The sequence below is a fragment of the Saccopteryx leptura genome, chromosome 3 (assembly GCF_036850995.1).
Source record: "Saccopteryx leptura isolate mSacLep1 chromosome 3, mSacLep1_pri_phased_curated, whole genome shotgun sequence".
Classification (NCBI taxonomy): Eukaryota; Metazoa; Chordata; class Mammalia; order Chiroptera; family Emballonuridae; genus Saccopteryx; species Saccopteryx leptura.
In genome coordinates this window covers 277,835,864-277,862,284 of record NC_089505.1, presented here as the reverse complement: position 1 = coordinate 277,862,284, position 26,421 = coordinate 277,835,864, and the positions used below count along the sequence as shown (strand labels likewise).

General features: G+C 37.8%; 2 protein-coding genes across 7 annotated transcripts in view; both read right to left on the bottom strand.

Annotated features, from left to right (window-relative positions):
- Positions 1 to 2,981, bottom strand: part of CDKL4 (cyclin dependent kinase like 4) — a 38,330-nt gene extending 35,349 nt beyond the window's left edge. The window contains exon 1 of one of the 2 annotated variants that reach the window (XM_066378436.1): positions 2,890 to 2,981. The gene's annotated coding sequence lies outside the window, so the exon portion shown is untranslated. Of the gene's footprint in view, positions 1 to 2,716; positions 2,851 to 2,889 lie in introns of those variants that run through there. The other variant, XM_066378437.1, reaches the window with a different exon arrangement.
- Positions 2,982 to 6,277: 3,296 nt separating this feature from the next.
- Positions 6,278 to 26,421, bottom strand: part of MAP4K3 (mitogen-activated protein kinase kinase kinase kinase 3) — a 150,338-nt gene continuing 130,194 nt past the window's right edge. For 4 of the 5 annotated variants that reach the window (XM_066378433.1, XM_066378432.1, XM_066378435.1 and 1 more), the window contains 12 exons: positions 26,234 to 26,318; positions 24,149 to 24,228; positions 20,143 to 20,203; positions 19,942 to 20,059; positions 16,967 to 17,025; positions 15,881 to 15,984; positions 12,377 to 12,548; positions 11,466 to 11,534; positions 11,293 to 11,385; positions 10,111 to 10,181; positions 8,305 to 8,360; positions 6,278 to 7,710 (listed from right to left, as the gene is read on the bottom strand). In XM_066378433.1, the coding sequence (XP_066234530.1) occupies positions 7,623 to 7,710; positions 8,305 to 8,360; positions 10,111 to 10,181; positions 11,293 to 11,385; positions 11,466 to 11,534; positions 12,377 to 12,548; positions 15,881 to 15,984; positions 16,967 to 17,025; positions 19,942 to 20,059; positions 20,143 to 20,203; positions 24,149 to 24,228; positions 26,234 to 26,318 (1,056 nt within the window). In that variant the 3' untranslated portion in view covers positions 6,278 to 7,622. Of the gene's footprint in view, positions 7,711 to 8,304; positions 8,361 to 10,110; positions 10,207 to 11,292; positions 11,386 to 11,465; positions 11,535 to 12,376; positions 12,549 to 15,880; positions 15,985 to 16,966; positions 17,026 to 19,941; positions 20,060 to 20,142; positions 20,204 to 24,148; positions 24,229 to 26,233; positions 26,319 to 26,421 lie in introns of all 5 variants that reach the window. The other variant, XR_010750438.1, reaches the window with a different exon arrangement.

Below are 26,421 nucleotides of genomic sequence, written 5' to 3'. Positions count from 1 at the left end.
AGTGTTCTCATTTTCTTTGGGTAAATACCCAAGTCGAATTGCTAGGTTGTACAGCAAATCTACAGGGTGGAGCAAATGAGTCACTGAGAAGGACATACCATCTCCTCTGTGATATTTTTGCCAAAAATGCCAACTTGAATCTAATCATGAGGAAACAGTTGACAAAGCCAAAATGAGGGGCATCAACAGATAACTGAACTGTGTTCTTTAAAAAAAGAAAGTCAAGGCCATAAAGAAAAAGGTCAAAGTACTGTTCCAGACTGAAGAAGACTGTGTGTGATTTTGAAATGAGGAAGAAAAAACTATAAAGAATAACACTGAAATAATTGGTGAAATGTAAATATTGGCTGTGTATCACATATCAAATTTCCTGATTTTGATATTCTGTACTGTGGTTATATAAGAAAATGTTCTAGTTCTTTGGATATATAGTAGAACTCAAGTGCCTTAACTCTTTTTTCTTTTCTTTTTTTTTTACAGAGACAGAGCGCAAGTTAGAGGGATAGATAGGAACAGACAGACAGGAACGCAGAGACATGAGAAGCATCAATCATCAGTTTTTCGTTGTGGCACTTTAGTTGTTCATTGATTGCTTTCTCATATGTGCCCTGACCGTGGGCCTTCAGCAGACTGAATAACCCCTTGCTCGAGCCAGCAACCTTGGGTCCAAGCTGGTGAGCTTTGCTCAAACCAGAAGAGCTAGTGCTCAAGCTGGTGACCTCAGGGTCTCGAACCTGGGTCTTAAACCTGGGTCCTCAGCATCCTAGTCCGATGCTCTATCCACTGCACCACTGCCACTGCCTGGTCAGGCTCAAGTGTCTTAACTCTTTTGTCATGCATATCTACTTCCATTACACCAAAACCATTTTTCTCAAATGTTAATATAATCAGATAATGTCCTTTCTCAAAAATGTCTTGGGGCCAGTGATGCCACAGAATAAAGTTCAAACTATAGTATGATATTCACAGTCCATTGCACCAGGTCCCAATAATACACCTTTCCCTCATTGCTTCTCAGATTCGCCCAAGCATTTTCAGGTCTCAGAGTCTCTCCTTCTACCCCTGCTGGAAAGATCTGACCCTGAAATCTTGTTCATCTTTGTGGTTCAACTCAAATTTCTTTTCTGCTTAGCCTTCTCCAAACCTCAAAGGCAGCCTCTTTCTCTGCACAATACTTTCCCCACTCTGTTTTTACACATGATTTATCATACCTGGTTTAAATTATTAGTCCCTCGTCTGACACATAATAGGTGTTCAACCTATCATAATTTTATTCTCTAACCTTTCCACTAAAATGTAAAATAGCTTTCTTTTTAAAGCAAAGGTAATAATTACATTTGGATTGCTAATACAGAACTTGGGCAGGACTAAACGGTGATAGAGGTATATAGGCAGGGATAGATGCAACTGGGTTGAAATATTTTTCATAGTCATTAGTGACCTTTAATCTGAAGGTCAATCTTGGCTATAGGGTCTCCCAAATTCAGAATGTACCAAATATTTGACTCTTATGGTCCCGAAGTCCTGTGGACAAAAGCAAAGACAGGTATAGACTTGGGCTGACTGGTAGATACAGAAAGATATGCAGAGATAGATACTTGAGTGGGTCGTTACATTTTTGAAAACTTTCTATTTAATTTCCTGTGTTAAGGATTTGCAAGATGATGTACACGGAAACAGAAAGCGCTTGGAGGCAGATTGTGTTCCATGACTGTGTCACAAATCAGGTCCTGAGGGCTCAAGCAAGCCTAATGAATACACCTAGAAGGAAAACAAAATTAAGAAAGGGAGAAGAAATTGGATGGAAAACATTTAAGAATTTCCTCTAAAGGTGTCTTGGAAACTCGTGTAAACAGTGGAGTTAGGAACGAGAGGGAAAAAGTTACCTTTTCACGACCAGGCCCAACTAGTTAGGGATTCTACGGTCTGGAAGTGACAATCTGCTACGTTATCGTCACTGCCAAACGCAACTACATCTATTTACATTTAATAAAACTGACCAGGAGCCTGACCAGGCGGTGGCGCAGTGGGTAAAGCGTCGGACTGGGATGAGGAAGATCCAGGTTCGAGACCCCGAGGTCGCCAGCTTGAGCGCGGGCTCATCTGGTTTGAGCAAAAAAAAGCTCACCAGCTTGAGCCCAAGGCCCGCGTCAAGGCACATATGAGAAAGCAATGAACAACTAAGGTGTTGCAACGAAAAACTGATGATTGATGCTTCTCATCTCTCTCTGTTCCTGTCTGTCTGTCCCTGTCTATTCCTCTCTCTTACTCTCTCTCTCTCTCTAAATAAATAAATAAATAAAACTGCCCAGGAAAGTGGACTGTTAAACCATTCTGTATCTGTTTTATAATACAGAATTACAGAACTTCAAGAGTACAAACACCTGTTTATAAACTTGTCTTGGTCACAGTACCATTAGATTAATTAAAAAGCATTCCCAGAATACCGTAAATCCATATAATTAACATAGTTCAAGAAACTAATTAAAAAAACAACCACCCAAACTACACCACATTTCACGTGTACACATAACAGATATGAAAGTTCGGCATAAATCACTTTCTTTCCAGGTCGCTACACCAGTCTCTTCCCTTCCTTTGGTCGCAGTCCGGTTTATGGGGTACAGACAGGTCTCCCCACGCGCAGAGACGCCCTTCGCTCCCTCCGCCGCCGCCGCAGCCCCGTCCCCCCTGCCGCCCTCTCCGCGGGCCGTACCTTCCTCCAGCCGCCAGGTCGTGAAGCCGGTGGGAGCCACCGTCACCTCTAGCAGCTGGCCACCGGAGGCCACCGAAGGGGAAAGCAGCCCCCACCCAGACGCCGCATCACTCCCTCCCAACCCCCCGCGCTGACTCCCATCCCACCGGCCCGCCGCCGCGATCCGCACTTACGGCGCGGACGGGGCGACGGTGACGCAGACTCGAGCAGCCTCAACTCCGACGCGGGTCGCTGGGCTCGGCCAGCCGCCGGCGCGACAACTCCCGGAACTGCCGCGGCGTCTCCCGGGCAACCGGACGCTCAGGCGGAGCGGGCGGCGCCACTTCCGGATCAGGTTTCCCGGCACCGGTTTCCCCGGCACCCGCCGCAGGGGAAACTCGCACCCGGGCTCAGCATCTTCGCGGGGTACTTCGTGGAGCCTCGAAACTCAGCGTGTGGACTCAGCGGCAGTTTCTGCTCCGAGATCCCTTTAAGATGCCTTGAAGGCGGTGCTCAGGAAACATTTACTTTTCCATTGATTCCGTCATTACACTAAATCCTGTTCCTTTCCAAGGCTTCAAAAGCACTAGAATTAAGCACCTGTTGAGCACAGGTCTGTTCTCATGGCTAGGCACAGACTCTCCTTTTGTCAGATCCTATTATTAGTCATTACTCTTCGGTCCTGCCTTATTGCCCAAATAATTTTTCAGCAAACTTATGTAGGCTTTTCCATGACAAGGAGCTATTAGCTGTGGTATTTTGCTGCCATTTTCATAATTCATCAAGCACTGTACTAGTCGTATCTGGAGCTGTTAGAAGAGACATTTAGAATAAGGGACACCCAGTGGGGAAGCAAGTCAAGCAAACAATGTGATGAATGCTATATGGAATTGGAAAAATATACCTCTTTTAGCAAAGCATACCCTTCTGTTCCCAAGATGAACTTAAAAACAGTCATTAATGAGCACATGCAGACTTCATTTAGCGCTCTCCATCATGCCCAGATTTCAGGTGCCCCTATTTCTAATCTTAACTCAGAGGTGATTCTCTTTTTTTTCATCTATCTTCAATTTTTCATTTCCTTCATTTGCTTGGAAATATGCTCTAATCTTCCAACTTTAGGAAACAAAACCAGAAACCACATTTATCTTCTTCCTCTTCTAAAACCAAATGTTTCCACTCTACTCAAATCTACCCATTTCTGCCCTTATCATGCTATAGAAAATCTTCAGTAAGGACACAGTGGTCACCTTATGTACAAACCCAACAGCCTACAGAAGTCACTCTTCATACTTGTTCCCTAGCGTTAAGCCATTCATTACTCTGCTAACACACCTTCTGGGACACATTTAACTCACAGTATTTTTGCATGTCTTAATCTAGCCGTTTGTATTTAACTTTTTACATAAAGGTTTTCCTTTTCCCAAAGCAGAATTAGACATAACTTTTTGTACTTCTCTTTAAATTTATCTTTATTCATCAAGTGCGCTCCTAGAATACTGGAAATGGTGGCTTTCCCATCTTTTCTGTTGCTAGCGAAAGATATATTGTAAATGATTTTTAGATGTTGGTTAAATAATTATCTCACAAAAGTAAAAAAAAAAAGTCTTTGTGATGAGTTTTAACTAGACTTATTTAATAAGCTCTAACTGTAGAGTTAATCTTATGCAAATCCCTGTTTTCCTAACAAAATAATTAGCAAGGAAAATGCTTTTATAATGCAAAAAATTACAACAGGAAGTTAATTTCTCTTGTTGCAAAGAGATAGTGAAAATCAGAATCTGAAGTTCAGTTACCTCTCAGAGAAAATAAACCTAATTTCAGGGTAAAAAACGCTAAAGTGTATGTTTGAGGAGTGGATATACTGCCTGTATTCTGTGTAATAGCACAACAGTTCAGTTCAAACCCTAGCTCTACCACTTACCAGCAATAATTTTAGGCAAGTTTTTAAAACTTTCTGTGCCTCAGTTTCTTCATCTGTAAAATGGCATTAAGCAATATCTACCTGACTGGGCTGCTCTGGGGCTTTAGTGTGAGAATCCATGTGAAGCATGTAGAATAGCGCCTGGCACAGATACGTGAATTGGGGGTGTACTGTTACTATATTCCCTGAAGTAATACTCTGAGCATGTAGCCATTATTTTGTATAACACACACTTCCATCTTTCTTCTATACAGAAAAACTGGTATCTGTTCTTTATTTCTTGATTTTTACTGAAATCAGTGACACACTTGCAAACTGAATGCCAATGGGCCCAGAAACAAGTGATATTATTCTCAACAAGGTCTTCAGAAAGTAGCTAACAAAATAGATAACTTGAACTTCAAGGAAGATAAAATAGACTGTATGGACTTTCTTCTTTGAATGAATAAAAATTCTGTCAAAAGTCATTGGGTGGAGACCCCAAATTTGCATTTTTAAGTGTCATTAAAGCCATTTTTTCTGAGGCATGTGATCCTTGAACCATACTCAACACAGATTTAAATTCAATGTCAACCAGTGGCTCTCACCCACAGCTGTACATCAGATTTGTACATCTTTATAAAAATACAGGTTACTGAGACTCATCCCCAAAGACTGATTCCAGGGGTCTGTATTTTTAAAAAGGCCACGGGAACATACAACCAGTTGTACACTTTATTTTCTGGAAATATTTATAAATGGTTGACAGTTAAATATGATAGTTAAATTTTTTTTGAGGTGTGACCCTTTCTACAACTTACAGAAGGATTTAGAAACTTGGAAAAACAGTGGCTCAGAAAAAGGATCAACAACTTCTCAATAAATGCCAAGAACAAAATCTTGATTTCTTGAAATTATTTTCCATGAGTCTTTATTTTTCAGCAAATTGATGATAATGTTATTTATACTGGTAAAGATGTGCTTTTGAAAGTCATTCAGTCATTAATGCTAAGACTAGTCAGAATGTATTTGGGAAAAGGGATATATATACACGATTGTAATGATTATTACATCTGTATGACTTAGAAGTTACATTTCTGGATAAAATAACTGTTCTAGAGTCAAGTAAATTATCCAAGGTCACAAAACAGGGAGTGATATTAGCAAGAGTAGAAATGGTGCTTCTGACCCCCAATCCAGTTCCTCCCACCTAGCCCTCCCCCCTTCCCTTACCTCTAGAACTGTATTCCCCAACACTCTCCCTTCCTTTCTCTAACACAGGAGTCAGCAAAATTCTTCTATAAAAGTTCAGATGGTAAAAATTTTTGGTTCTGTGGGACATACAGTGTTTTGGAAACCATCACCCCTGCTTCTGTAGCACCAGAGCAGCCACAGACTCAAGCAAACGGATACCTGGTGTGCTCTAATAAAGCTTTGTTTACAAAAATGTGGTGAGTGCGAATGGATTGAGAGTGTCGTTTGACAACATCTGCTCTAACCAAAAGATTATAAATATTTGACTTTCCAAATCAGGAAGCTGAAGATTCTACAAAGACTTCTCTTTCTCAAATGTGGGAATATTATTTCCTTATGAAACTGGGATGACATATTAAAAAAATATATGATGATTTGAGGGACAAGAACGGATAAAGATTTAATGCATAATTTACTATACAACAGCATGTTAAAAAAAATGTTTATTTTACACTATGTACAATCAGGAACATATTTAAAAGCATTACCAATTAAAATAAAGGAAGACCATAAATCACAATTTAGTTTGCTCTTAGTGTATATACTCACATTAAAATATAAAGACCATATACCAAAAAAGACCCAAAAGTGTGCATTTTACTAAAACTTGGTATATACATATTTCATTGAAAAACAATCAAAAATGACTTTAACCAAAACTAAGTTCCTGTGATGTGTAGTAACCATTATATTGTTTATATGAGGTAGTAACTAAATTATTTTGGCCATGTGTTAATACTCTAAATCAAAAGAAATAAGAAAATGATCATAAAATAAGGCCAACAAAAGTAAAAATTCCACTAGAAATTTGAACCACTTCACTCTAAGGAATGTTACAGTTCTTCAATGTGATTATATGAAATGTTTAGTATAGACTCTTTAATAAAGCTAATTTATTCTTTGTGCATACTGTAATTCAGACACAACTGCAGTGTTACATTAAGGTACCGCTATTCTGTGATTCAAATTCTTTTCAAAGGTATTGTTTTTAAGCACAGTCAAGCAATCTTAAAGGATTCTGCTTAAATATAAAAAGACCAGTTACTACAACAGGTGGTTAATTGGTTTGTTTCACATAGAAAACAATCCAAATACATTTAAAAAGATGTTGTGGAGCCAAATGCATATCGACGATGTCACAGCTTACTTTTGTGACTTTATACATCACATATCAATACTTTGTGCAAATATAAACACCAGTGTACTTGCATTAAAATTAAAAACAAGATTATAAAATGATTACAGCCTCCATTACAATTTTAAAAGTTACAAGATTTATATTCGTCTTACTAAATTACATATAATAAAAATACAATAGTGTTAAATGTACTGTGTCATTGCCAGCATCCCAGTTTGCAATATAGTCACACCCAAGAGTATACTAAAGAATTCTTAAAATATTAACTCCAATTGCATTTTCATCAACATTTACATCTGTACAGATAGGACATTTACTTGTACATCTCATAAAAGTACATTATCTACAGAAATTCTTAGTGTGTGTCTTCAGCAATGTGAAGTTTCACAGAAAAATACTGCCTATATGTACAAAGATTACATAACAATGAATTAAGCACTTGTGTGGTCCAATATGCTAAATATATCCATACCACTTAAAACAAAAATTTCTCCACCTTGTCTCATGCCACAATAAATTACAAGGAACTGAAGCCAGGGTCCTGCAGCCTTTGTACAGCTTCAAGCGTCCATTAATGTTGCAGCGGTAGTGTTCTTCATTCTTTCTAGTTGACGGTCAAAACACAACATCTCTCAGTAACTGTTTTCATGACCCGCCAGGATATATAAATTGCTATTTGCTGTGGGGTTATCAGTTGGTCTACTTTCCAAAACCACGACCCTAAAGAAACCGGATAAAATAAAGTTATTCTTGAAAATTAATGTTAGCAGAAACATTTTCTATTGCTTCTTCATTATACGTCTATAGATACGCTTATTTGATTTTTTCATAGAAGTCACTTGTAAATCACTGTAATTAAAGAGCCAGTTTCAGCTCTGGGAAGTATTGCTACCAACCACTCCCACCTCCATTAGAAATAATTTGGGGAAACTCTATTAAAATTTCTAAAAATAATCCATGGTTCAAAAGTCAGAAATGAAATCAGAACAGAACTCCAAAACCTTATTTGGCACTAAAAAAGTTTCTACTTATTAGCATATGGTATTTTCTCTTTCTTGTGCTGTAAAATATACTTTAGATAGTATGTATAATACAAAACAATTATTGACAGATCTATATATTCCTGTTTCTTGGAAAATCAGGCACATTCTCAAAGGCTTTAAAACTCTAACTTATGAATTCTAATTGTGTGAAAAATACAATGTTGAAAAAAAAATACAATGTTGAATATACTGCTGCAGAACTTCCAGTTTCATGCTGAATTTACAAAACACTAAGTTTAGTACTATGCATTTAATACAACCCCTTCCATACCTGTCAGATCCAAGCAGTCTGAAAATTCTTGTGCTATCTGAAATTTCCTGTGTTACCTGTTCAATTAGAATATAAATTTAATTCTGGAATTAAAGGCATAAGATTTTATATAGGTATTTTATTTATAGCGCCACAGTAAAGAGACAATTCCCATGACAGAAATAGAGCCCTGCATGACTGAATTTAAGTCAATATACTGATTCCTTAATTTGTCAGTGTAGGAAAAATGTGGCTAATTTTGAATTAATCATAAAACATGAGAGTAGCAAAACCACTTACTTATTAAGTTATAAAGAACTCAAGAGAAAAATTTAAAAGCAAAGCACCTAGTCTGTTTTACTTATCAGAAACCTTTGTCAGTTAAGGGAACAGCAAGGTACTACTGCAGCAGGAAGCCACACGGACCTGGTCCTTTTACTTGAAAGGCTGCAGTGCAGTCCAAAGTGACAAAGTTATGGCTTGAGTTTGAATACCAGTTCTCCCACTTAGTAGTTGTTACACTGCACAAGGTATGTAATTTGTTGAAAACAGTTCTGCCTTCTGCAAAGTGGGGCAGGAAGTATCTACCTTGCAGTAGTATCTTGCGGTGTTCTTCTAAGTATTAGTGGGTAAAAAGCCTAGCTAAGAATGTGCTTAATAGATAATTCTCTTTCCCATTCCTTTCCTAGCCTCCTGAAATACTATTTTCTTATAGCATCTATTCTCCATGAAGTCCTCCATCACCAGATGGGGAGTTAAGAATTAAGTCTGCAGAGAAAGGGAAATCCACTATTTATTAGTTACTGAATGCAAAACATTTCAAATTATAATGGCAGTAACTTCTTCTCAAGATTTGGTAGGCTGAAGAAACAATTTGATTTTGAAACTTAATTTATTCCATCAGTGCTGCTACAGTTAGTTACTGTGGAAGCACCAGGGGTTCCTAACTTCGTTCATACAGCAACCTGCCCCCTGGAGGCCACAGGCTGCAGCATACCCACTTCGTAACTGCTCACCGCTCCTGAGCTTCAAGGGACCTGGGGCTCGCCTACTGGGGCTGCATTCAGTAAGGGCTGCCTGTGTAACCTGAAAAGGCCTGTCAGGTGATTTTAGGGGGCAAATTCTTATTTCTTTTTTTAAAAATCACTCTCTTGTATCCTGCCTATGATATCTCTTTCTCTATTTACTGTTTATCAGCTGGTGGCTGTCTCCCATCCTTGCTCGACTCCCTCAGGTGACTTTCAACATCTTCCTAAGAAGTAACCCTCTTGTGGGAATTACTACTAGACACCTATTAGCAGCAACCTTTCTTGAATACTCGCTCTAGGCCAGGCATTACATCAAGCACATCACATGCTTCCTTTCATTTAGTCTTTTTTTTAATTAAAAAAGTTGTCATTCAATATTATTTTATATTATTTTAGGTGTACCCCTTTCATTTAGTGTGAACAAACCTATGAAGTAAGTCTATCCTGTCATCCTCAGTTCACAGATGAAAACATCGAAGCGAACCGGGTGGGTCATGCGCCAAGGCTGCACGGCTACGAAGCGCAGCACTGAGGCTCCAGCCCGGGGCTCTAGACCAGGGACCCGGACTCAGGGTCACTAGTCTGGGCTGTTTACTTTGTAAAACAGGCACTAAAACTGAGTGAATGCAAAGAGGTGGCTATAAAGTATGTGCTATTAATCTTATTACTCAATTGAATACAGTAAGTATTAATAAAGTTAGCAAGTCAAGTATTCCTTGTATCAATTAGAAAAGAAACTGTTTGTTGCAGAATTTGATATGTTTCATGACTAATGGATGCAATTTTTAAGATGACTTACCTCATTAGATCTAAAACTTCTACCTTGCATTCCGTGTTTCCAGAAAGCTAGCACACTGTCTTGTAGGCAAACTAGCAGGCAAGAACAGCTCAGTTACTGTCAATAGTACAAAAGTTCAACTGATAAGCATCATTTCATCCCTCTCTGTCTTGCATAGCATTATTTCAATAAATAACCTATGTTAGTCACTCCATATTTATACGGCATCTTTACCTTTGAAATAAAAAAAATACTATATAGAACTTACTCATCTTTTCAGCAAAGAAAAAGAAAACTCATTGAAAATATGTTATAGAGAATGTTTAATTAAAAAAATATTTATCTTGTTTTTTGACCTTGGCTATATGTTGTTAAGTATGATTACATTTTAACATTTTAAGCATATGTCTCTTAAAACTGACTTATCACCAGCATTTGCTTGCTGGGAGAGAAATATTCCAGTTGGAGGAAAGAGTAAAAATAGAACCAGGAAGAAGACAAATGAAGTTACATATTTGTCCTTGACTCCACCATCTGCCAACATACATACCTACATATATACATACAAGTATTATCTTTCTTTTACTGATAAAGGACATTGGAAAAATCATGTATTGCTAAACACTAAATAACTGTCATTCATTTTCCCTAGCACTATCGCACATATGATTATTTCACCTTATTTTTCCTGAACATAATCAGTTTAGAATACTAATTTTGTAAGAAATCCCCTTCCAGAAAAAAACGTTGGTCAAACAAAATCTAAGAATGGCAGGAAGGAAATTTCACATAGTACTTAAAACTATGTACTTAAAACATAGTACTTAAAACAAAGGATCAGCAGATATCAGCCAAAACCACAGTAGAATATACTAAGTACTAAATTTTAAAGTACTTATAGAAAAACTACAGGAATCCAGAGGAAATGGAAATTCATAACTATGTTATGAAAAACAAGTACTTCTTTCCAAAGTACAAAATCTATAAAGAAGCTAACATTATTTAGATTGTATCAAAGTTATTAAGCTATTTTAGAGAATGTGTAAACATGATGACTGATATTGACCTCATATCCATTATATCCTATATTTTAAAAAATGAGTTCTATAGTAATATATTTTTATAATTTTGGATAATTATCAGGTAAATTATCTTAAGCAGCTCATAATGCAATCAAAAAAGAAGTAGAAAACTTTGACTTGCCTATGGATTCAATCTGGAAATCAAAGGTGAGTTCTGATGATAATTTTCTGCTAGATTTTAATCTTCCTTGGAGATTTACTATTTTTATACAACCTAGAGAGAAAGAAAGGCCCCTCAGAAACTATGATAAGTGAAATCTTATTACCATAAGATGTATGTAAATGAAAACTTACAGTCCAAGCACACAAGAATGGTATCTCGCTCCAGCTGGGTTACGTGAGTAACACTTGTCTGTGGAGTATCTATAATATAAGCAAACTCAATAAACTTACAGAAAAAAATAATTATTACAACATAAGACATTAAAAAATAAGAATTCTGAACATCACTGAATTTGAAACAGATAAAAATTTTTAGCTACACATACGCAGTGGCTGAGCCAGGCTGCTTGTGTTCAAACTCTGATGCAAGAGATAAACTATGTGAGTTGAAATTGTAGTGGAGTTACTTTCAGTTGTTCACTGATGGCTTCTCATACGTGCCTTGAGTGGCGGGCTCCAGCCCAGTCAGTGATCCCCTTGCTCAAAAAAGCGACTTTGAGTTCATTTTGATGACCTTGTGCTCAAGCTGGAGACCTTGGGGTTTCAAACCTGGAACCTCAGCGTCCCAGGTCAATGCTGTCCACTGTGCTATCACTAGTCAGGGAAAATTTTCCTTTTATTTAAATCAGCTTTTCCATTGGCCTGAGGTTTGTGTGTATGTGTGGTTCTCAAAGCATGGTCCTTATAGTAACATCATCAGCAATACTTGGGAACTTACAGAAATGAGAATTCTCAGGTCCCAGTCCAGATCTATTGAATGAAAGACTCAGGGTACAGGGCCTGGTGATGTGTTCAAACAAGCCTCCAGTTCACTCTGATGCATACTCAAGTTTGGGAACCACTGGTATGTTTTCAAAGTGTCAAACAATGACTGTCTTAAAGCAAGTCATCTTCCTTTTCCAGTTTAATAAGTTACTCAAGATTGGATTTTTATGCACTTAGATATATTATACATTTATTTTGCCTAATGAGATGTACAATAAATTTATTACTTATAAGTCCAGTATATGTACAGCCTTAATAATGCAATAAAAACGACAAACCTGATTCTGTAAACCACGAAGAGGTAGAATTTGGATTGACTGTTTCAAAGCGAACCACCTGGTTGAAGTCTCTCCCTCTGCTGACACCCACACAAACCAAAGGGTACTCCTGTTCAGGAACCACCAGCATTTCAAACATTCTTAGCGGACATGGTATAGGAAAATCTATGTGCTGGGAGAACAAACAAAAATACATGAAACAAAGGAAAACAATAGCCAAATAATTTCATGAGAACATTACGAAGAATTTTTAGTTTTATGAAATACACAAAATAGAACTCTACTAAAAATCTTGCTTCTTCCATTGAAACTTGGGGTATGCAGAGAATTCCATATTATGAAGCCTCTTCATAGATTTTAGATATAGCACTGTAATTTTTTATAGTTAAAAATTACTTAATTTAGGGAACTTACAAATCAGACTCTGGGTGCCTGGCCCGGCCCACTGGGTCAGCCTAGTGCCCCAGCTCAGCGCTGCTTCAGTGACACTCCTCTACCATCGTGTCAAACTGAGCAAAACAGACCAGAAACTCAAATGCTAATTAGCAAGAAACGCTCCTCTTATAAGTATGGACAGAAAAATACACAAATAGGAGAAACTGAGCCCCATATCTCAAGTGATTATATTTCAAAATTAACTTAGTTATAATGTAGCTATTTTAATTTTATATAACTTTAAAAATTATTTTCTTATTGCTAAAAAAGACTAAATAAGTTCCTATTTTAAAAGTCTGGAAAACACTAACTTCATTAGTAATCAGAAAATAAAACCATGAGGTACTATGCACACTCAACAGAATGGTTCAATTTAAAAACAACAATAAAAAGCATTACTCAGAATACCTAACGTATGTTCATATACTGATGGTGGAAGCAGAAATTGGAATTGACTACAAGATTAATTATATATTTATTAGTGTTGTGCATCCCTTAGGACCCTGCAGTAACGCTCCTAGTTATATGCTCTAGAGCAGTAGTCCCTAACCTTTTTTGGGCCACAGCCCGGTTTAATATCAGAAAATATTTTCACAGACTGGCCTTTAAGGTGGGACAGATAAATGTATCACATGACCGAGAGAAGTGTCAAGAGTGAGTCTTAGACGGATGTAACAGAGGGAATCTGGCCATTTTTAAAAAATAAAACATCGTTCAGACTTAAATATAAATAAAACGAAAATAATGTAAGTTATTTATTCTTTCCCACGGACTGGTACCGGTCTGCGGCCCGGGGGTTGGGAACCACTGCTCTAGAGAACGTGAGTGGACACATGCACAGGAGACATATGCAAAAATGCCACAGCAGCATGGTTAAGAATAACAAAAAGCTGGAAGTTCCCCAAATGTCTATCAATAGTAGATTGGATAAAATTATGGTATACTCACACAGTAAAGAATTAAAGAGCGATGAAAATGAACAAATTATAGTTCTATTAAACAATTACACAAGTAGAATGTTGCACAAAAGAAGCCAGTCACAAATAAATATATATTTTATGATTAATTTGTATACTGTTAAAAAAGATCAGGTAAAATGAATCCTAACGTTTAGGGGTGCATGCTTATACAGTAAAAAGGAAAATAAGTGCACTAACCCATAGAGGTGCCACGAGAGGTTCTGAGGCACTAGTCATGTTCTTGACAATAAAAAGGTTTTTTTCAAAAAATAGTGTCCTTACACATAATTTATTAAGTCCATTCTTACTATATTTGTGTTGCTCTTACAAGTGGGTTGTGTTTTCATTATATTTCCAAAAGGGCTATTTGATAGTATTTAACAAAGCAACTGAATTTACTTTTTAATCTGGCAACTCATAAATGCTAAAGAATAAATTCTAGAGAAAATAAACAGGGGAAACAGGGCTACAACTACTAGTCTTTAAGTGTCAGAAGATACAATGTGTCCTCGTGGTTGGAATATAGAGCTCTGTGTGCACCTGCTGTTCCCACAGCCCTTCCCCGTGACTGTGGCACCCTCCACACTCCATCAACCCTCTCCAACCCCTCTCTCCAGGAGCTCTCCCACGCCTGGGGATATGCCTTAGATAAAATCTGTTCTATTTTTCATCAAGAAAAACACTGTAAATAATTCTCTTTGAAATGTGATAAGAGCAGTAAAGCAGAAAGAAAACAATGATTCTGTTTAATTCTTTTGTTTAACAAATAAGAAAACCACCAGATTCTGAATACTTCTCCTTAGCTTCCAATCATAACTAAGTAGTGTGTTTGCCGCTGACAGAGCGGCTCCTGTGCGACAGTTTTAAGTCCAGTTGCCATTGGTTGCAATTCCTGAGGGCAGTGACCACAGTATATCTCACTCATCTTTGTCTCTTCAGTTCAAGAGCACAGTGCCTGGTTTGCATAAGTACAATAATGTTTGTTGGGAATATCTTTAATTTATAACTTTTGTTTATGATGAAAATGTCTAGTGAAGCAAATACTATGTCAGAAACATCATTAAGAGGAATAGAGAAGATAGAAAGCATAAAAATGTTTAAACACATATGATAAGAGCTGTAGTACAGAAACAGCATAAATACTAATCAAAAGAATGCCAAATACAGAAACAAAACATACAAAAAAACAAAACAAAACAAAAAAACAAACAAAAAAACCCCATACAGCCAGTCTCGAAGCAGAGGGACAGAGAAAGGAGGGTGGGGTTGAGATCAGAGTATGTAAGGGCCTAGCGCTCAGGGAAATAAGCCAAGTGCAAAGAGTGAGAAGCCAAGGAGACCTTCAAACAAAATGGTGCCATAAGTCTAATATCTTAGAATAGTAAGAAATAAACGACTCTGAAGACTACCCACCCGTGTTTTCTCCTTTCCAGGTGTGGATGACACAGGAAGTGTGGCCCTGACTAATGAAGCCTGGTATTAGTATTCGAAGTGAAATGCTTAAGAAAACCACTTCAACTGGCCCAGGCTTTCCCTGAGATGGTTTTTGTGTCTGAGCTTCTCTTGAATCTTTAGTTAATGAATATTCTTTAAAATATTTATTATTACTCAGCTATAACTTAAACTTTGAGGGAAAACTGTGTGAAGTACAAGCCTGTCACATCAAGGAAATTCCAAATGAGTTTTAATAGGTAGGCATGTGATCAAAATAATTTCCCTCACTGCAGTTGTCCCGGTCCTCACGGGCCAAACGCCCACGCCCACCTGCACGTGTGTCCCTGCTGCGAAGGAGCGGTGAGGCTGAGACCAGTCCAGCACTGGCCTCTCTTCCAGCACCAGTTCTGGACATCACAGGGCCTTCATCTGAGATGCCGCTTCCCACTCCTACTGCCATATCCCTGAACTATTTCTCCAGTCTCTTTCAAAACTATTTTCAGACCAAGTGAGTTCCTTACAATTAATTGGGTAGGTTTTCATTACCCTGCCACTTAATCCAAAATCATTAAATTAATGTGAGAATTAACTAAAAAAATTTTTTTTGAAAGATGAGTAAAATGGGCTTAATTCAGCTTTTATGCTAAGAATGACTAAGGTTGACTTTCATGCTTACCTTAATTAACATGAACTTCTGCATTGGTTCAACCCATTCTAATAAAACAATGCTAGTCTGAAGTGCCCCACAGAGGTATTTATGGCCCGTGTAAGGATTCCTCACTGTCAAGGCAAAAAAGTACAGTAAGTTCTCTTATAATACAAAGTCCTTGCAATATTTGCATGCTCCAAAAACAAACAAACAAACTAACAGTTGGGTGCCAATTCTACAGGGTGCAAAAGAAACAGTTTCAGGGAACAGCATGAAACTCCCTGAAGACCTGCAGGATTTTTGCCTGTAGCACAAACCAAGCTGCTGGCTGTTCTGGGCCGGGGGAGGGAAGAAGGACTTATGTGTTAAGGCAGCAGGGAGATTAGCTGGGACAGCAAGATCCTGAAGGAAGGGTCAAAATAGATTTGGGGAGAAGTTGCCAAATTTATAGGCTATAGTGCATTTAGGGACAAGTGATTCAAGGGTGCTTTTGGTAATAATGTTCCGAGGCAGTAATGCTTTGGTTGTAACAACATGATGACATAAATCAAATCTAAAAATACAGATTTACAAATAAAAATGAATTTGCCTCTCGGTTTTTTAAGGAAAGAAAACTATTTTTTGTTTTTTTCTTGTTATATGTAAATAAAACAGCTAGTTCTTTTGAGGGTGAGGGAGGAATTTAGTCTAGAGGTATGTGAACAGGGAAATGTTAACCTTCACAGTGTAAGGTTCACATAATTAAAAGCATTAAAATACATGCTGATTGAATATCTGCAGTCTCATAAGCCACTACTAAGCACAATGGTGAATAATAATAGGTCCCTTGAAAAAAGGGGTGAAGCAAAGTGCTGTAATAAAAGGTCATCCTACATTCCCCCATATATCCAGTCAATAAATTATTTGCAACAACTGTATTGTATTAGCTTTAGTTCACATGGAGATAGAACAGTCAACACTTTCGTTACTTCAGGGGGAAAAACACTATTACTGGCAGAATGCCCTGGAGTAGTACTGTTTTACACTGGATTAAAAAAAAAAAAAAGCCTTATAGTGTTTTCTTATATACTTTGCAAAGCAGGAGGGCCACATGTCACCGGGCAATTTACTTACCAACACAACACTTCTGACACCATTTAGTTTCAGGGATTTTTGCTGATACAGAAAATTTCCTAAATGTAAATGAAAATGAACATATAATACATGTAGGTAAAGTGAGTGTATGACAATGGAACTGTTACATTCAGTGGGGAAAGGAAGAGCTATTCAAAAACTGGTGCTGATGTAACCGGTCATTTATTAAAAATGAGAGTAAATTGGATCCCTTTTTCAACTTCCCCCTCACATCAATTCCCAATGGATTAAGTATTTAAATATGAAAACCAAAGCTATTAAATATTTACATTGTAGAAGAAGATGACCTTGGGATTTCTCTAAAAAATGCAAAAAGGACAAATCATATAGAAAAAGACGGATAAACTTTCTGTAGGAAAAAAAAAATCAATTATTTTTCCCTCAAACATAGTCAGGTCTTTCATTTGGTGAATGAATTTGTTGCATAAATTAATTACCTTAGTTTATAAAAAGATACCACTGAGAAAGTGAAAAGGTAAGCCACAAACTAGTAACATATTTTTAGAACATACAATAAATTCAAGCTATGTAAAAATTTTTTTTACCACTAAAATAATTTATAAGAACTTTTTATTTAGACATTTTTATTTCTCTACTCAGAAAAAGTGAGATGTAGATTTTCTGCAAAAGTACTTGAGATCTGCAAACATTCAAATGTAGTATGTAAAAATCCATGCACAATTATATTTTTAAACTTACAATTTAAAAAATCATATAGTCAAATGTTTATTTTTTTAAAAGATTTTATTTATTGATTTCAGAGAGATGAAAGAGAGAGAAAGGGGGGGAGGAGCAGGAAGCATCAACTTGTAGTAGTTGCTTCTTGTATGTGCCTTGACCTGGCAAGCCTGGGTTTTGAACTGGTGACGACAGCATTCCAAGTTGACACTTTATCCACTGCACCATCACAGGTCAGGCCAGTCAAATGTCTTTTATAATAAAAGTTAATATAGCAAGACTGGTAGTGTACCAAGTTATAAAAACTTCAAATTATACTCCTCCATGTCTATACACATATTTAAACTTCTTTTAAATGTGTCACAGATTAGATATCACTGAGCTAGTCTTTTTTTTTTTTTTAATCAGAGTTGTGTTTTGCTTTATTAAAGGAGATATATAATACAGTACAGTAAGTACCTACATTTATAATGGGAACCACAGGGCATTACAAGATACTCAAAGGACGTTTAATTTGTGCTCACTACATGGTAGAATAATTGGTACTGATCCATATGTAAAATAATACCATGCAAATAAGGCGTTTAGACTTCCTGCCAATAAACAAGAGAATTACGAATAGATTTTACAGTGCCTGATTTCTAGGTACAGAAACTGAAGAATGTGAGAACACTTTGGTGAGTGCTACTAATACTAGAGACTAAACAAAATAACCCGAAACAATAACCTAGAGGTAAAATGCTCTTTAGGTAAAATCTTACTGTGTGGAAATTCCTCAAAGGAAGAGGTAATATCTTACTCAATCTTGTCTCAGCTATATAATAGAACACTTTGGAAAATTGAACACAAGGTCTCTAGTCTAACAAAACAGTATCAAAAAGCAAATGCATTAAAGTTTATTTGCTTTACATTCCTCAGGGGCTCTTAACTTGTACCGTGTAACACTTTTAAAGCATGGTGGTCCATGCCCACAGGATTTAGGATTATCAAGTTAGAAAGTTGGATGGAGATGTGCTATAAGCAGGCAGAAGAACATCAGCACAAAGTGGCAGCTGGGAGAAAAAGTGGAGCAGATAAACTATATAGGAAGAAACTCTCTGATTCCGTTCTTGGCGCTAGTTTTGGGGCAATATCCCTACCTCCAACTACAGATACTATACTACAAGTATACCGCACTTCCCCAGGTATAAGACGCACCTTTTCCCGAAAAATTTGGGGTCTAAAAACTGGGTGCGTCTTATACAGTGGTTGTGGCATTTCAAATGCCATTGATGGAACTGAGGACGAGGCAATATATGTAGACAGTGATTTGTCATCAGACACAGATGAAGACAAGCTAATGGATGGGGAGTTTTGATAGTGATGAGGAGTTGTATGAATTTTATGATGAATAAAATTTGAGTTCAATAACTATGTAATACTTTTTTTTTCAAATTTCAGGCCCCAAAATCAAGGTGCGTCTTATACATGGGAATGTCTTATACATAGTGAAATACGGCAATAATTCAACTCTGAGTCATCATAAAAGGATTCAATTAAATGCAATGTAATCTACTTTAAGACAGAAAAGCATGCACCAAAGGTGTTAATTTTTAAAAGTTTTTGTGCACAGAGGGCAAATCTTAGTTATCCTATAAACCCTACAACTGAGAACAGACTTTCATGGTACTTGAAAGCTAAGGTCCTTTCCTGCATTAGTTGTTTTACAACTAATACCATAATGAAAGAGTGGTTATATTACAAAGCTTTTGTAAAATACAATTATACCGGACTCAGAAGACTATCAGTCAATACATGAAGCCCAATATGCTAATCAGCAAAAGAGAGAGTGTAATTAAAAATTCCTGAAAGTAGAAAAGTTAAGCCGCTCAACTAAAAGTAATTAACTAATAGAAAAACCTTTATTTAATAAATCATTTTGATTTCTAAGTTTAGAAACTGTACACTCAGAAAAATTCATTTTATTCAAACTAATACACATGTGAAAAACACTGTGATTTAAAATTATCAGCAAATTACAGAAAAAATTAATTTTAACCTCATAGAAGCAATTAAAAATTTAAAAAGAAAATGCTGTTATTCAAAAGTATAATGGAAAAAAATTTTAGAAAAAATGTGATAAGCCCATGTGAAAATATACTACTTCTTATAATTTTTCATTACACATGATTTCTACTAACCCAAACTGAGTGCCTTTCCAACTTCTGCAGTGTATCTATTTATTAGGCTGAATTAACATACTACGTCTAAGGATGGAAAGATAACTGTACAGTTACCTTGGCAGTATTCTGTCAGGAAGCTTGTGTGCTGGAATAGCAACAGGTAATTTCTGCATTTGTCTTGCATAATCAAAAAGCCCTGGTAAGTTATGGGAATAAAGCTGAGAAGCTTTACCTGTAGGGAAAAATAAATATAACATAAAAGCTAATAAAATAAATAGGAACAATTGTAAGGTACTTGAATACTGAAAGACTTACCAGATATTGATAGTAAGCAATTGTTCATTACATACAACCATGTACACCTTCGGGGGAATAGCTGATTAAAAAAAAAAGGCACAAAGTTTACAAACTTCTGACAGGGAACAGCAATATAATATGTATATATTAACCTAAGCTGTCATATCAATAAGTCAGTTTTTTGAAAATAAACTTATTTTGAATAGAAATTCACTTTACAGGACATTTAGAACATGTTATATATACACATTTATAGGGGAAGGAAAAAATAAATTAGCGATACAACTTCATTATCTATGTCTTAATGTGATATAATTAGCTCGAGTCTCCCTTATCCAACTATGTAATCCCAAACTGCACAGGAAAAGGACATTTTCAGTATCTATTCCTTTATTTTAGTCCTGGGGTTAGACAGTTAAGACTCGCTCGTGTACTTCCCCCTAAAGTGTTCTTGTCTGTACAGATGAACATGCTTGGCTTTGGAGCAGAAGAGACTAAAAAAAAGGGTCATGTTGCAGTAAAAAGCACAGGAAATGGAAACACTAGGTGTAGAGAAAAAAAACAGCTCAGAGCGCTCAGAGAGACAGGATGAAAACTTACACATCATACAGAATATATGTATGGAATTCATTACTGAAATTTAGTACAAAGACCTGAGAGACAGCTCTAAAAGCTTGAAAGTAATTAGTATTTGGGGCAAAGAAAAGGGCATTTCATGGAACACAGTCCATATACTTTGAAAAAAACAACTGCTCCCATTCGGATATTTCATTATGAATATCAGTGGGTCTCAAAGTGGTCCCTGCATCAGTCAGCATCATCAGCATCACCTGGGCATTTGTCAGAAATGGAAATTCTTGGACAGCATCCCAGACTTCACAGAAGTTCTGAAAGTGGGCCCAGCAATCTGTGTTTTAATGAGCCCTTCAGGTCATTCTAATGTACAGTGAAGTTTGAAAACCACTGATGAGTACACTTAAAGCATTCAAATTTAACAAGTTAGCTGCTGGGTTTGCCCTGGCAGTTCCCACTAGGTTACTCCAAAAATAAACCGGGATGAGGACGGGCAATGGAGAGAAGGAAGAAATAAATGACGAAACATATCAAGGCCTCTAAGGACATTACTACATTAAAGCACAAAGTTATAATGATGGCCCTGAAGAATTAAAACAGAGAAGGTAAAAATAAAAGGGGAGAAACAAATTAGAAGCACTTCTCTAGTACCAAATCTATGGTTTATTATATTTGTAGTGTCAGTGATTTAGTTTATTTAATGCAAGTACCAGGAAAAGACACAAATCCCTTCCATATTATCAACACAAAGACAAAAGAACATCTTCATGCAAAGTTTTATTAAGTGTTGGATTTCATTTTGGATTCTCATTTTTAGCCACATTAAACAAAGCTCTTAAGTTTTTCTAGATTTGTAATGTCTACTTCCCTAAGCAAATTAGGCTCTGGGTGAAAACAATCAGTTTAACAGCAGTATGTAGTAGGTAAGAAGAGGAGGTTTTACAGTTGGCCGATTCAGAGATCTTCCTCAATGACTCTGTGACCTGGGGTAATTTACATAATGTGTGTCTCAGTGTTTTTGTTTATAAAACAAACACCTATACCAATAGAGTTGTGGTGATTAAACAAGGTACTCCTTGTAAAGTGCTTAGAGGACTGGTGCGCACTGAGCACACAGTAAATGTTAGCTATAAGTAATAACAGCAGATTAAAAATTTTAAATCAGACCCTGTTTTGTGTCATTTTCTCACCTTTCAGCATCTTCCCCTATCTAGCAGACTCATGCCACAGTTTCTTTCCCTAAAGTACAGAGAAAACCAACCTAATAATCCATTTCACAGTAAGATGAAAAAATGCAGGACTCACATACACTCCCTCTCTAAGGGCTCCTTCCGGGAGGCAATGTGTCATTTTGAAGGGAAGGTTTAGCTAAGAAAACATTGCTCTAACAGTGTAATTTCTAATGCTGAAGCACTGAATAAGGGGTCTTACTACAAACGGGCTGAGTGGAGTTGATGAGTGCCTTTATGTAACAGTCCATTAATTAGGTTAATAAGTGCTTATCCACCTGGGCATGACGTTGGTCTTGTTCTTTATAATTAATATGGTTACCGGTAGTATGACTTTTAGATATATTCTTATATCCAAGAAAAATATCACCCCCTTTGAATTAGTTCTTCACTAATTATTGTAAATCACAAGAGTCTTCTCTTTTTCCCCTAGTTCTTAAGTTTTTTTCATCACTTCACTGTATTCCACTCCAATGAAAGATTCAAAGTATACCATACAGTTTAGGACCTTGTTAGAAAATCTGACTAAAAAAATGTTGGATGGAAGAAGATGGAAATGTTTGGTTATGAATAAATTATCATTACTTATGAATTTTTCTTCATTTCATTCATAATCAATTTATACTGATAATGGAGAATTACTCGTACATCCTACATGCACCCAAAACTCAATGTGACCAAATGAACGCATCTTCAATACCTTCACGGCAACTTCTGTAGATTTACCCTGCCCAAAGCACTGTCATTCACCCTGTCTCCCCTGCTGGAAACCTCAAGTTTCCGACTCTCTTTAAGCTCCATGTTGAACCGGTCATTAGCCAGTTATAGCTCTTCCATCTGTGGGTACAATATATGTAGGAGAGGCAGTATGGTGAACAGCTGAGGACACGGACTCACCCCGGCTCACCTGAGTTCTTATCCCAGTAGAGCCACTGAATAGTTGTGAGATCTTTGAAAAGTTACTAATCCTTTCTGTGCCTCAGATTTCTCATCTGAAATGAGACTACTGGTATCTACCTGAGGGTTGTTGTGACCAGTAATAAATGTAAAGTATTTAAAATCTGCCTGGAACACATGTAAATTTTACACAGGTATCAGCTATTAACATCATCATTAGCAATTTTACAAGTTGTTTCGTGTTTCTGATCTCTGGGCATTAAATGCCAAAAGCTTCCCCCAGTGCTGCTCTGACACTTCTTAAAATCTCATTAAAATTTTTTTTAGCCTGACCAGGTGGTGTGCAGTGGATAGAGCATCGACTTGGGACACTGAGGAGCCAGGTTTGAAACCCCAAGGTTGCAGGTTAGAGTGTGGGGTCATAGACATGACCCCAGGGTCTCTGGCTTGGCTGTAACTCCCTCACTCCCAGTCAAGGCAAGTATGAGAAAGCAATCAATAAACTAGAGTGTCACAACTACGAGTTGATACTTCTTATCTCTCTCCCTTCTTGTTTGTCTGTTTGTCCCTCTCTCTAAAATTAAAAAAAAAAATTTTTTTTAATTTTATTAATTTTAGAGGGGGCAGGGGAGAGAAACATGGATTGTTGTTCCACTTATTTACATGTTCATTGGTTGATTCTTACATGTGCCCTGACCAGGGATTGTGTTCACACCTTGGTGTATAAGAACAACACTCTAACAGCTGAGCTACCTGGCCAGGGCCCTGACAATACTTCTTTACTTTTAACCATAATCTCTAGTTTCATCTCTCGATACTGCAAACAGATACATCTAAACACAGATCTAAGCATCAGCACGACACCCAGCTCTGGGGTTTGGCACCTGCCTACCCAGCAGCCTCATGTATCAATACTATTTTATCCTCACTCTAAACTTTAGTCGACCATCCGTTCATTCATGCCTTCATATTATCCTCTTTCTATCTCTTTTGCAACGTCTGCTTATGGTCATTCACGGTCCATTTCAAATGTCTCTCCTCATCTCCCACCAGGAGGTGCCAGTGACTTCTGCCCCTGTAGCCCACCTGCGTTTAACTCTGAGTGGCACATCACTGGCTTATGTTTGCTTCCTCTGTTAGATGGTGAGCCCCTGACGGGGAGAACCAGCACTGAACTGTCTGCTCTCCCTGCTAAACAGAACATGCTCTATGAAGGATTTATGAATAAAAGAGACAGCAAATCACTGAATTTAAAATTATTTCCTGTCTAGTATCTACCTATATAACTTAAAAATTAAAACCAAGGAAAATACAAAATAACATACCTGTTCCATTGATGTTTCATGAAGTTCATTAAGATTCAATGTATAAATCCCTTCTTCAGCACCAAATATCAAGTACTGATCTGAAATGATAAAAATAATTCAGATTTTGATATATATATAAAACTTTTAAAAAGAATTTATAGTCTAAAATTAAGTAAATATGCATTAACATATAAAGAACTATGCTTTATAAGCATTACATATTTTTATTTTAATGCAAATAACTGGTTAGACACTTACTGAACTGAATTATATGCAAATACTACCATCAAAGCAGGGACAAAAACTTTCATGTAAAAAAAGGTTTTGAGGAGCCCTGGCCGGTTGGCTCAGCGGTAGAGCGTCGCCTGGCGTGCGGGGGACCCGGGTTCGATTCCCAGCCAGGGCACATAGGAGAAGCGCCCATTTGCTTCTCCCCCCCCCCCCCCTTTCCCTCTGTCTCTCTCTTCCCCTCCCGCAGCCAAGGCTCCATTGGAGCAAGGATGGCCTGGGCGCTGGGGATGGCTCCTTGGCCTCTGCCCCAGGCGCTAGAGTGGCTCTGTTCGGGGCAGAGCATCGCCCCCTGGTGGGCAGAGCGTCGCCCCCTGGTGGGCATGCCGGGTGGATCCCAGTCGGGTGCATGGGGGAGTCTGTCTGTCTCCCAGTTTCCAGCTTCAGAAAAAATACACACAAAAAAAAATAATAATAAAAAAAAAAAGGTTTTGAGGAGCGGCACGCCAGACCTCCCACTCAGCAGAGGCACAGGACTGGCAGACTCCACAGTCCTTTCCTAAAGTCCCTCTAAGAGAGGATCACGTGCAACTGCCACACAGAACAGCTGATACGGGTTCAAAAATTTTGCAAATGGGCTAGTATTATAAGCACTAACATCAAAAAAAGATCTGACTAGTGCTACTTAAGAAGTTACCTAAAACTTGGATACTTGCTAGATTCCTCAATATCTTCTAGAAGCTACTAGAAGTTTGCTCATGGTCCTGTTTGATCTGTGTTTACAATATAAACAACAGGTCAGACACTTGTCCAGACCAAAGGGAGGTATGCTGAGACAAATGTGATGAGCCTTCCTGCACTGGCCCAGGTTTAGGGTTGGTACTGGGAGAGAAAGGGCACACACAGCTGGACTGGCTTCAACTTTAGCTCCACACCTAATGGCTGTCATCCTCTCTACCTGTGAAATCAAAGTACCTTGGATTTTTAAGGTTTAGAAAGAATATGTATGTATGTGTGTGTGTGTGCGTGTGTGTTTCTGTGTACATCTTATATTGATAGTTATTAAGATACAGATATATAGAGTCTTTAGTCACCGCCAAATGACAACTATTCTCATTATGGCCCCCTTTAAGCTACGAGGCCTTTAAAGTGGTCACCAGATCCTGGATCCTTGGCAGTTAAATTCTTTTGGCAAGGGCTGAGGATAAAACAGATACTGAATGATTGTGCTGCAGGAAAGAACAAACTTTTCTGGAGGAAATTAAGGTGGCAGAGGATGCCTGGTTTTGCTACAATAATATGGTGACTATACAGTGATTTTTTTTTTTTTTGTATTTTTCTGAAGTTGGAAACGGGGAGGCAGTCAGACAGACTCCCGCATGCACCCGACCGGGATCCACCCGGCATGCCCACCAGGGGGCAACGCTCTGCCCATCTGGGGCGTTGCTCTGTTGCCACCAGGGCAATTCTAGCACCTGAGGCAGAGGCCATGGAGCCATCCTCAGCGTCCGGGCCAACTTTGCTCCAGTGAAGCCTTGGCTGTGGGAAGGGAAGAGAGAGACAGAGAGGAAGGAGAGGGAGAGAGGTGGAGAAGCAGATGGACGCTTATCCTGTGTACCCTGGCCGGGAATCAAACCCGGGACTCCTGCACGCCAGGCTGACGCTCTACCACTGAGCCAACCAGCCAGGGCCGTATACAGTAAAATTTTAATGTCATGTGTCACACCTCAAACACTGCTAAATAACACAGAGAAACATTTACTATAACAAAATTATTTTTCAGAAAGATTCATAAAATGAGTAATACTGAGTGGTTTCATGGCTTCAGTTTAAAAAACAATTAGAAAGATAACAGATAGAAACATATGGTACTACCTCTGGTATCTGGGTTTATCCATGATGTTGCACAGTGAATTTTCAAGGGACACCCATTAAAAACTTTTGAAAAACAAGCACCCATCTAAAAAAATGAAGAATAACCAAATTAATATACCAAGTCATAGTCATTTGCCTCACTGTAGTACCACAAAGGTTCCACAACAGACTGTCAACAGATACAAGAT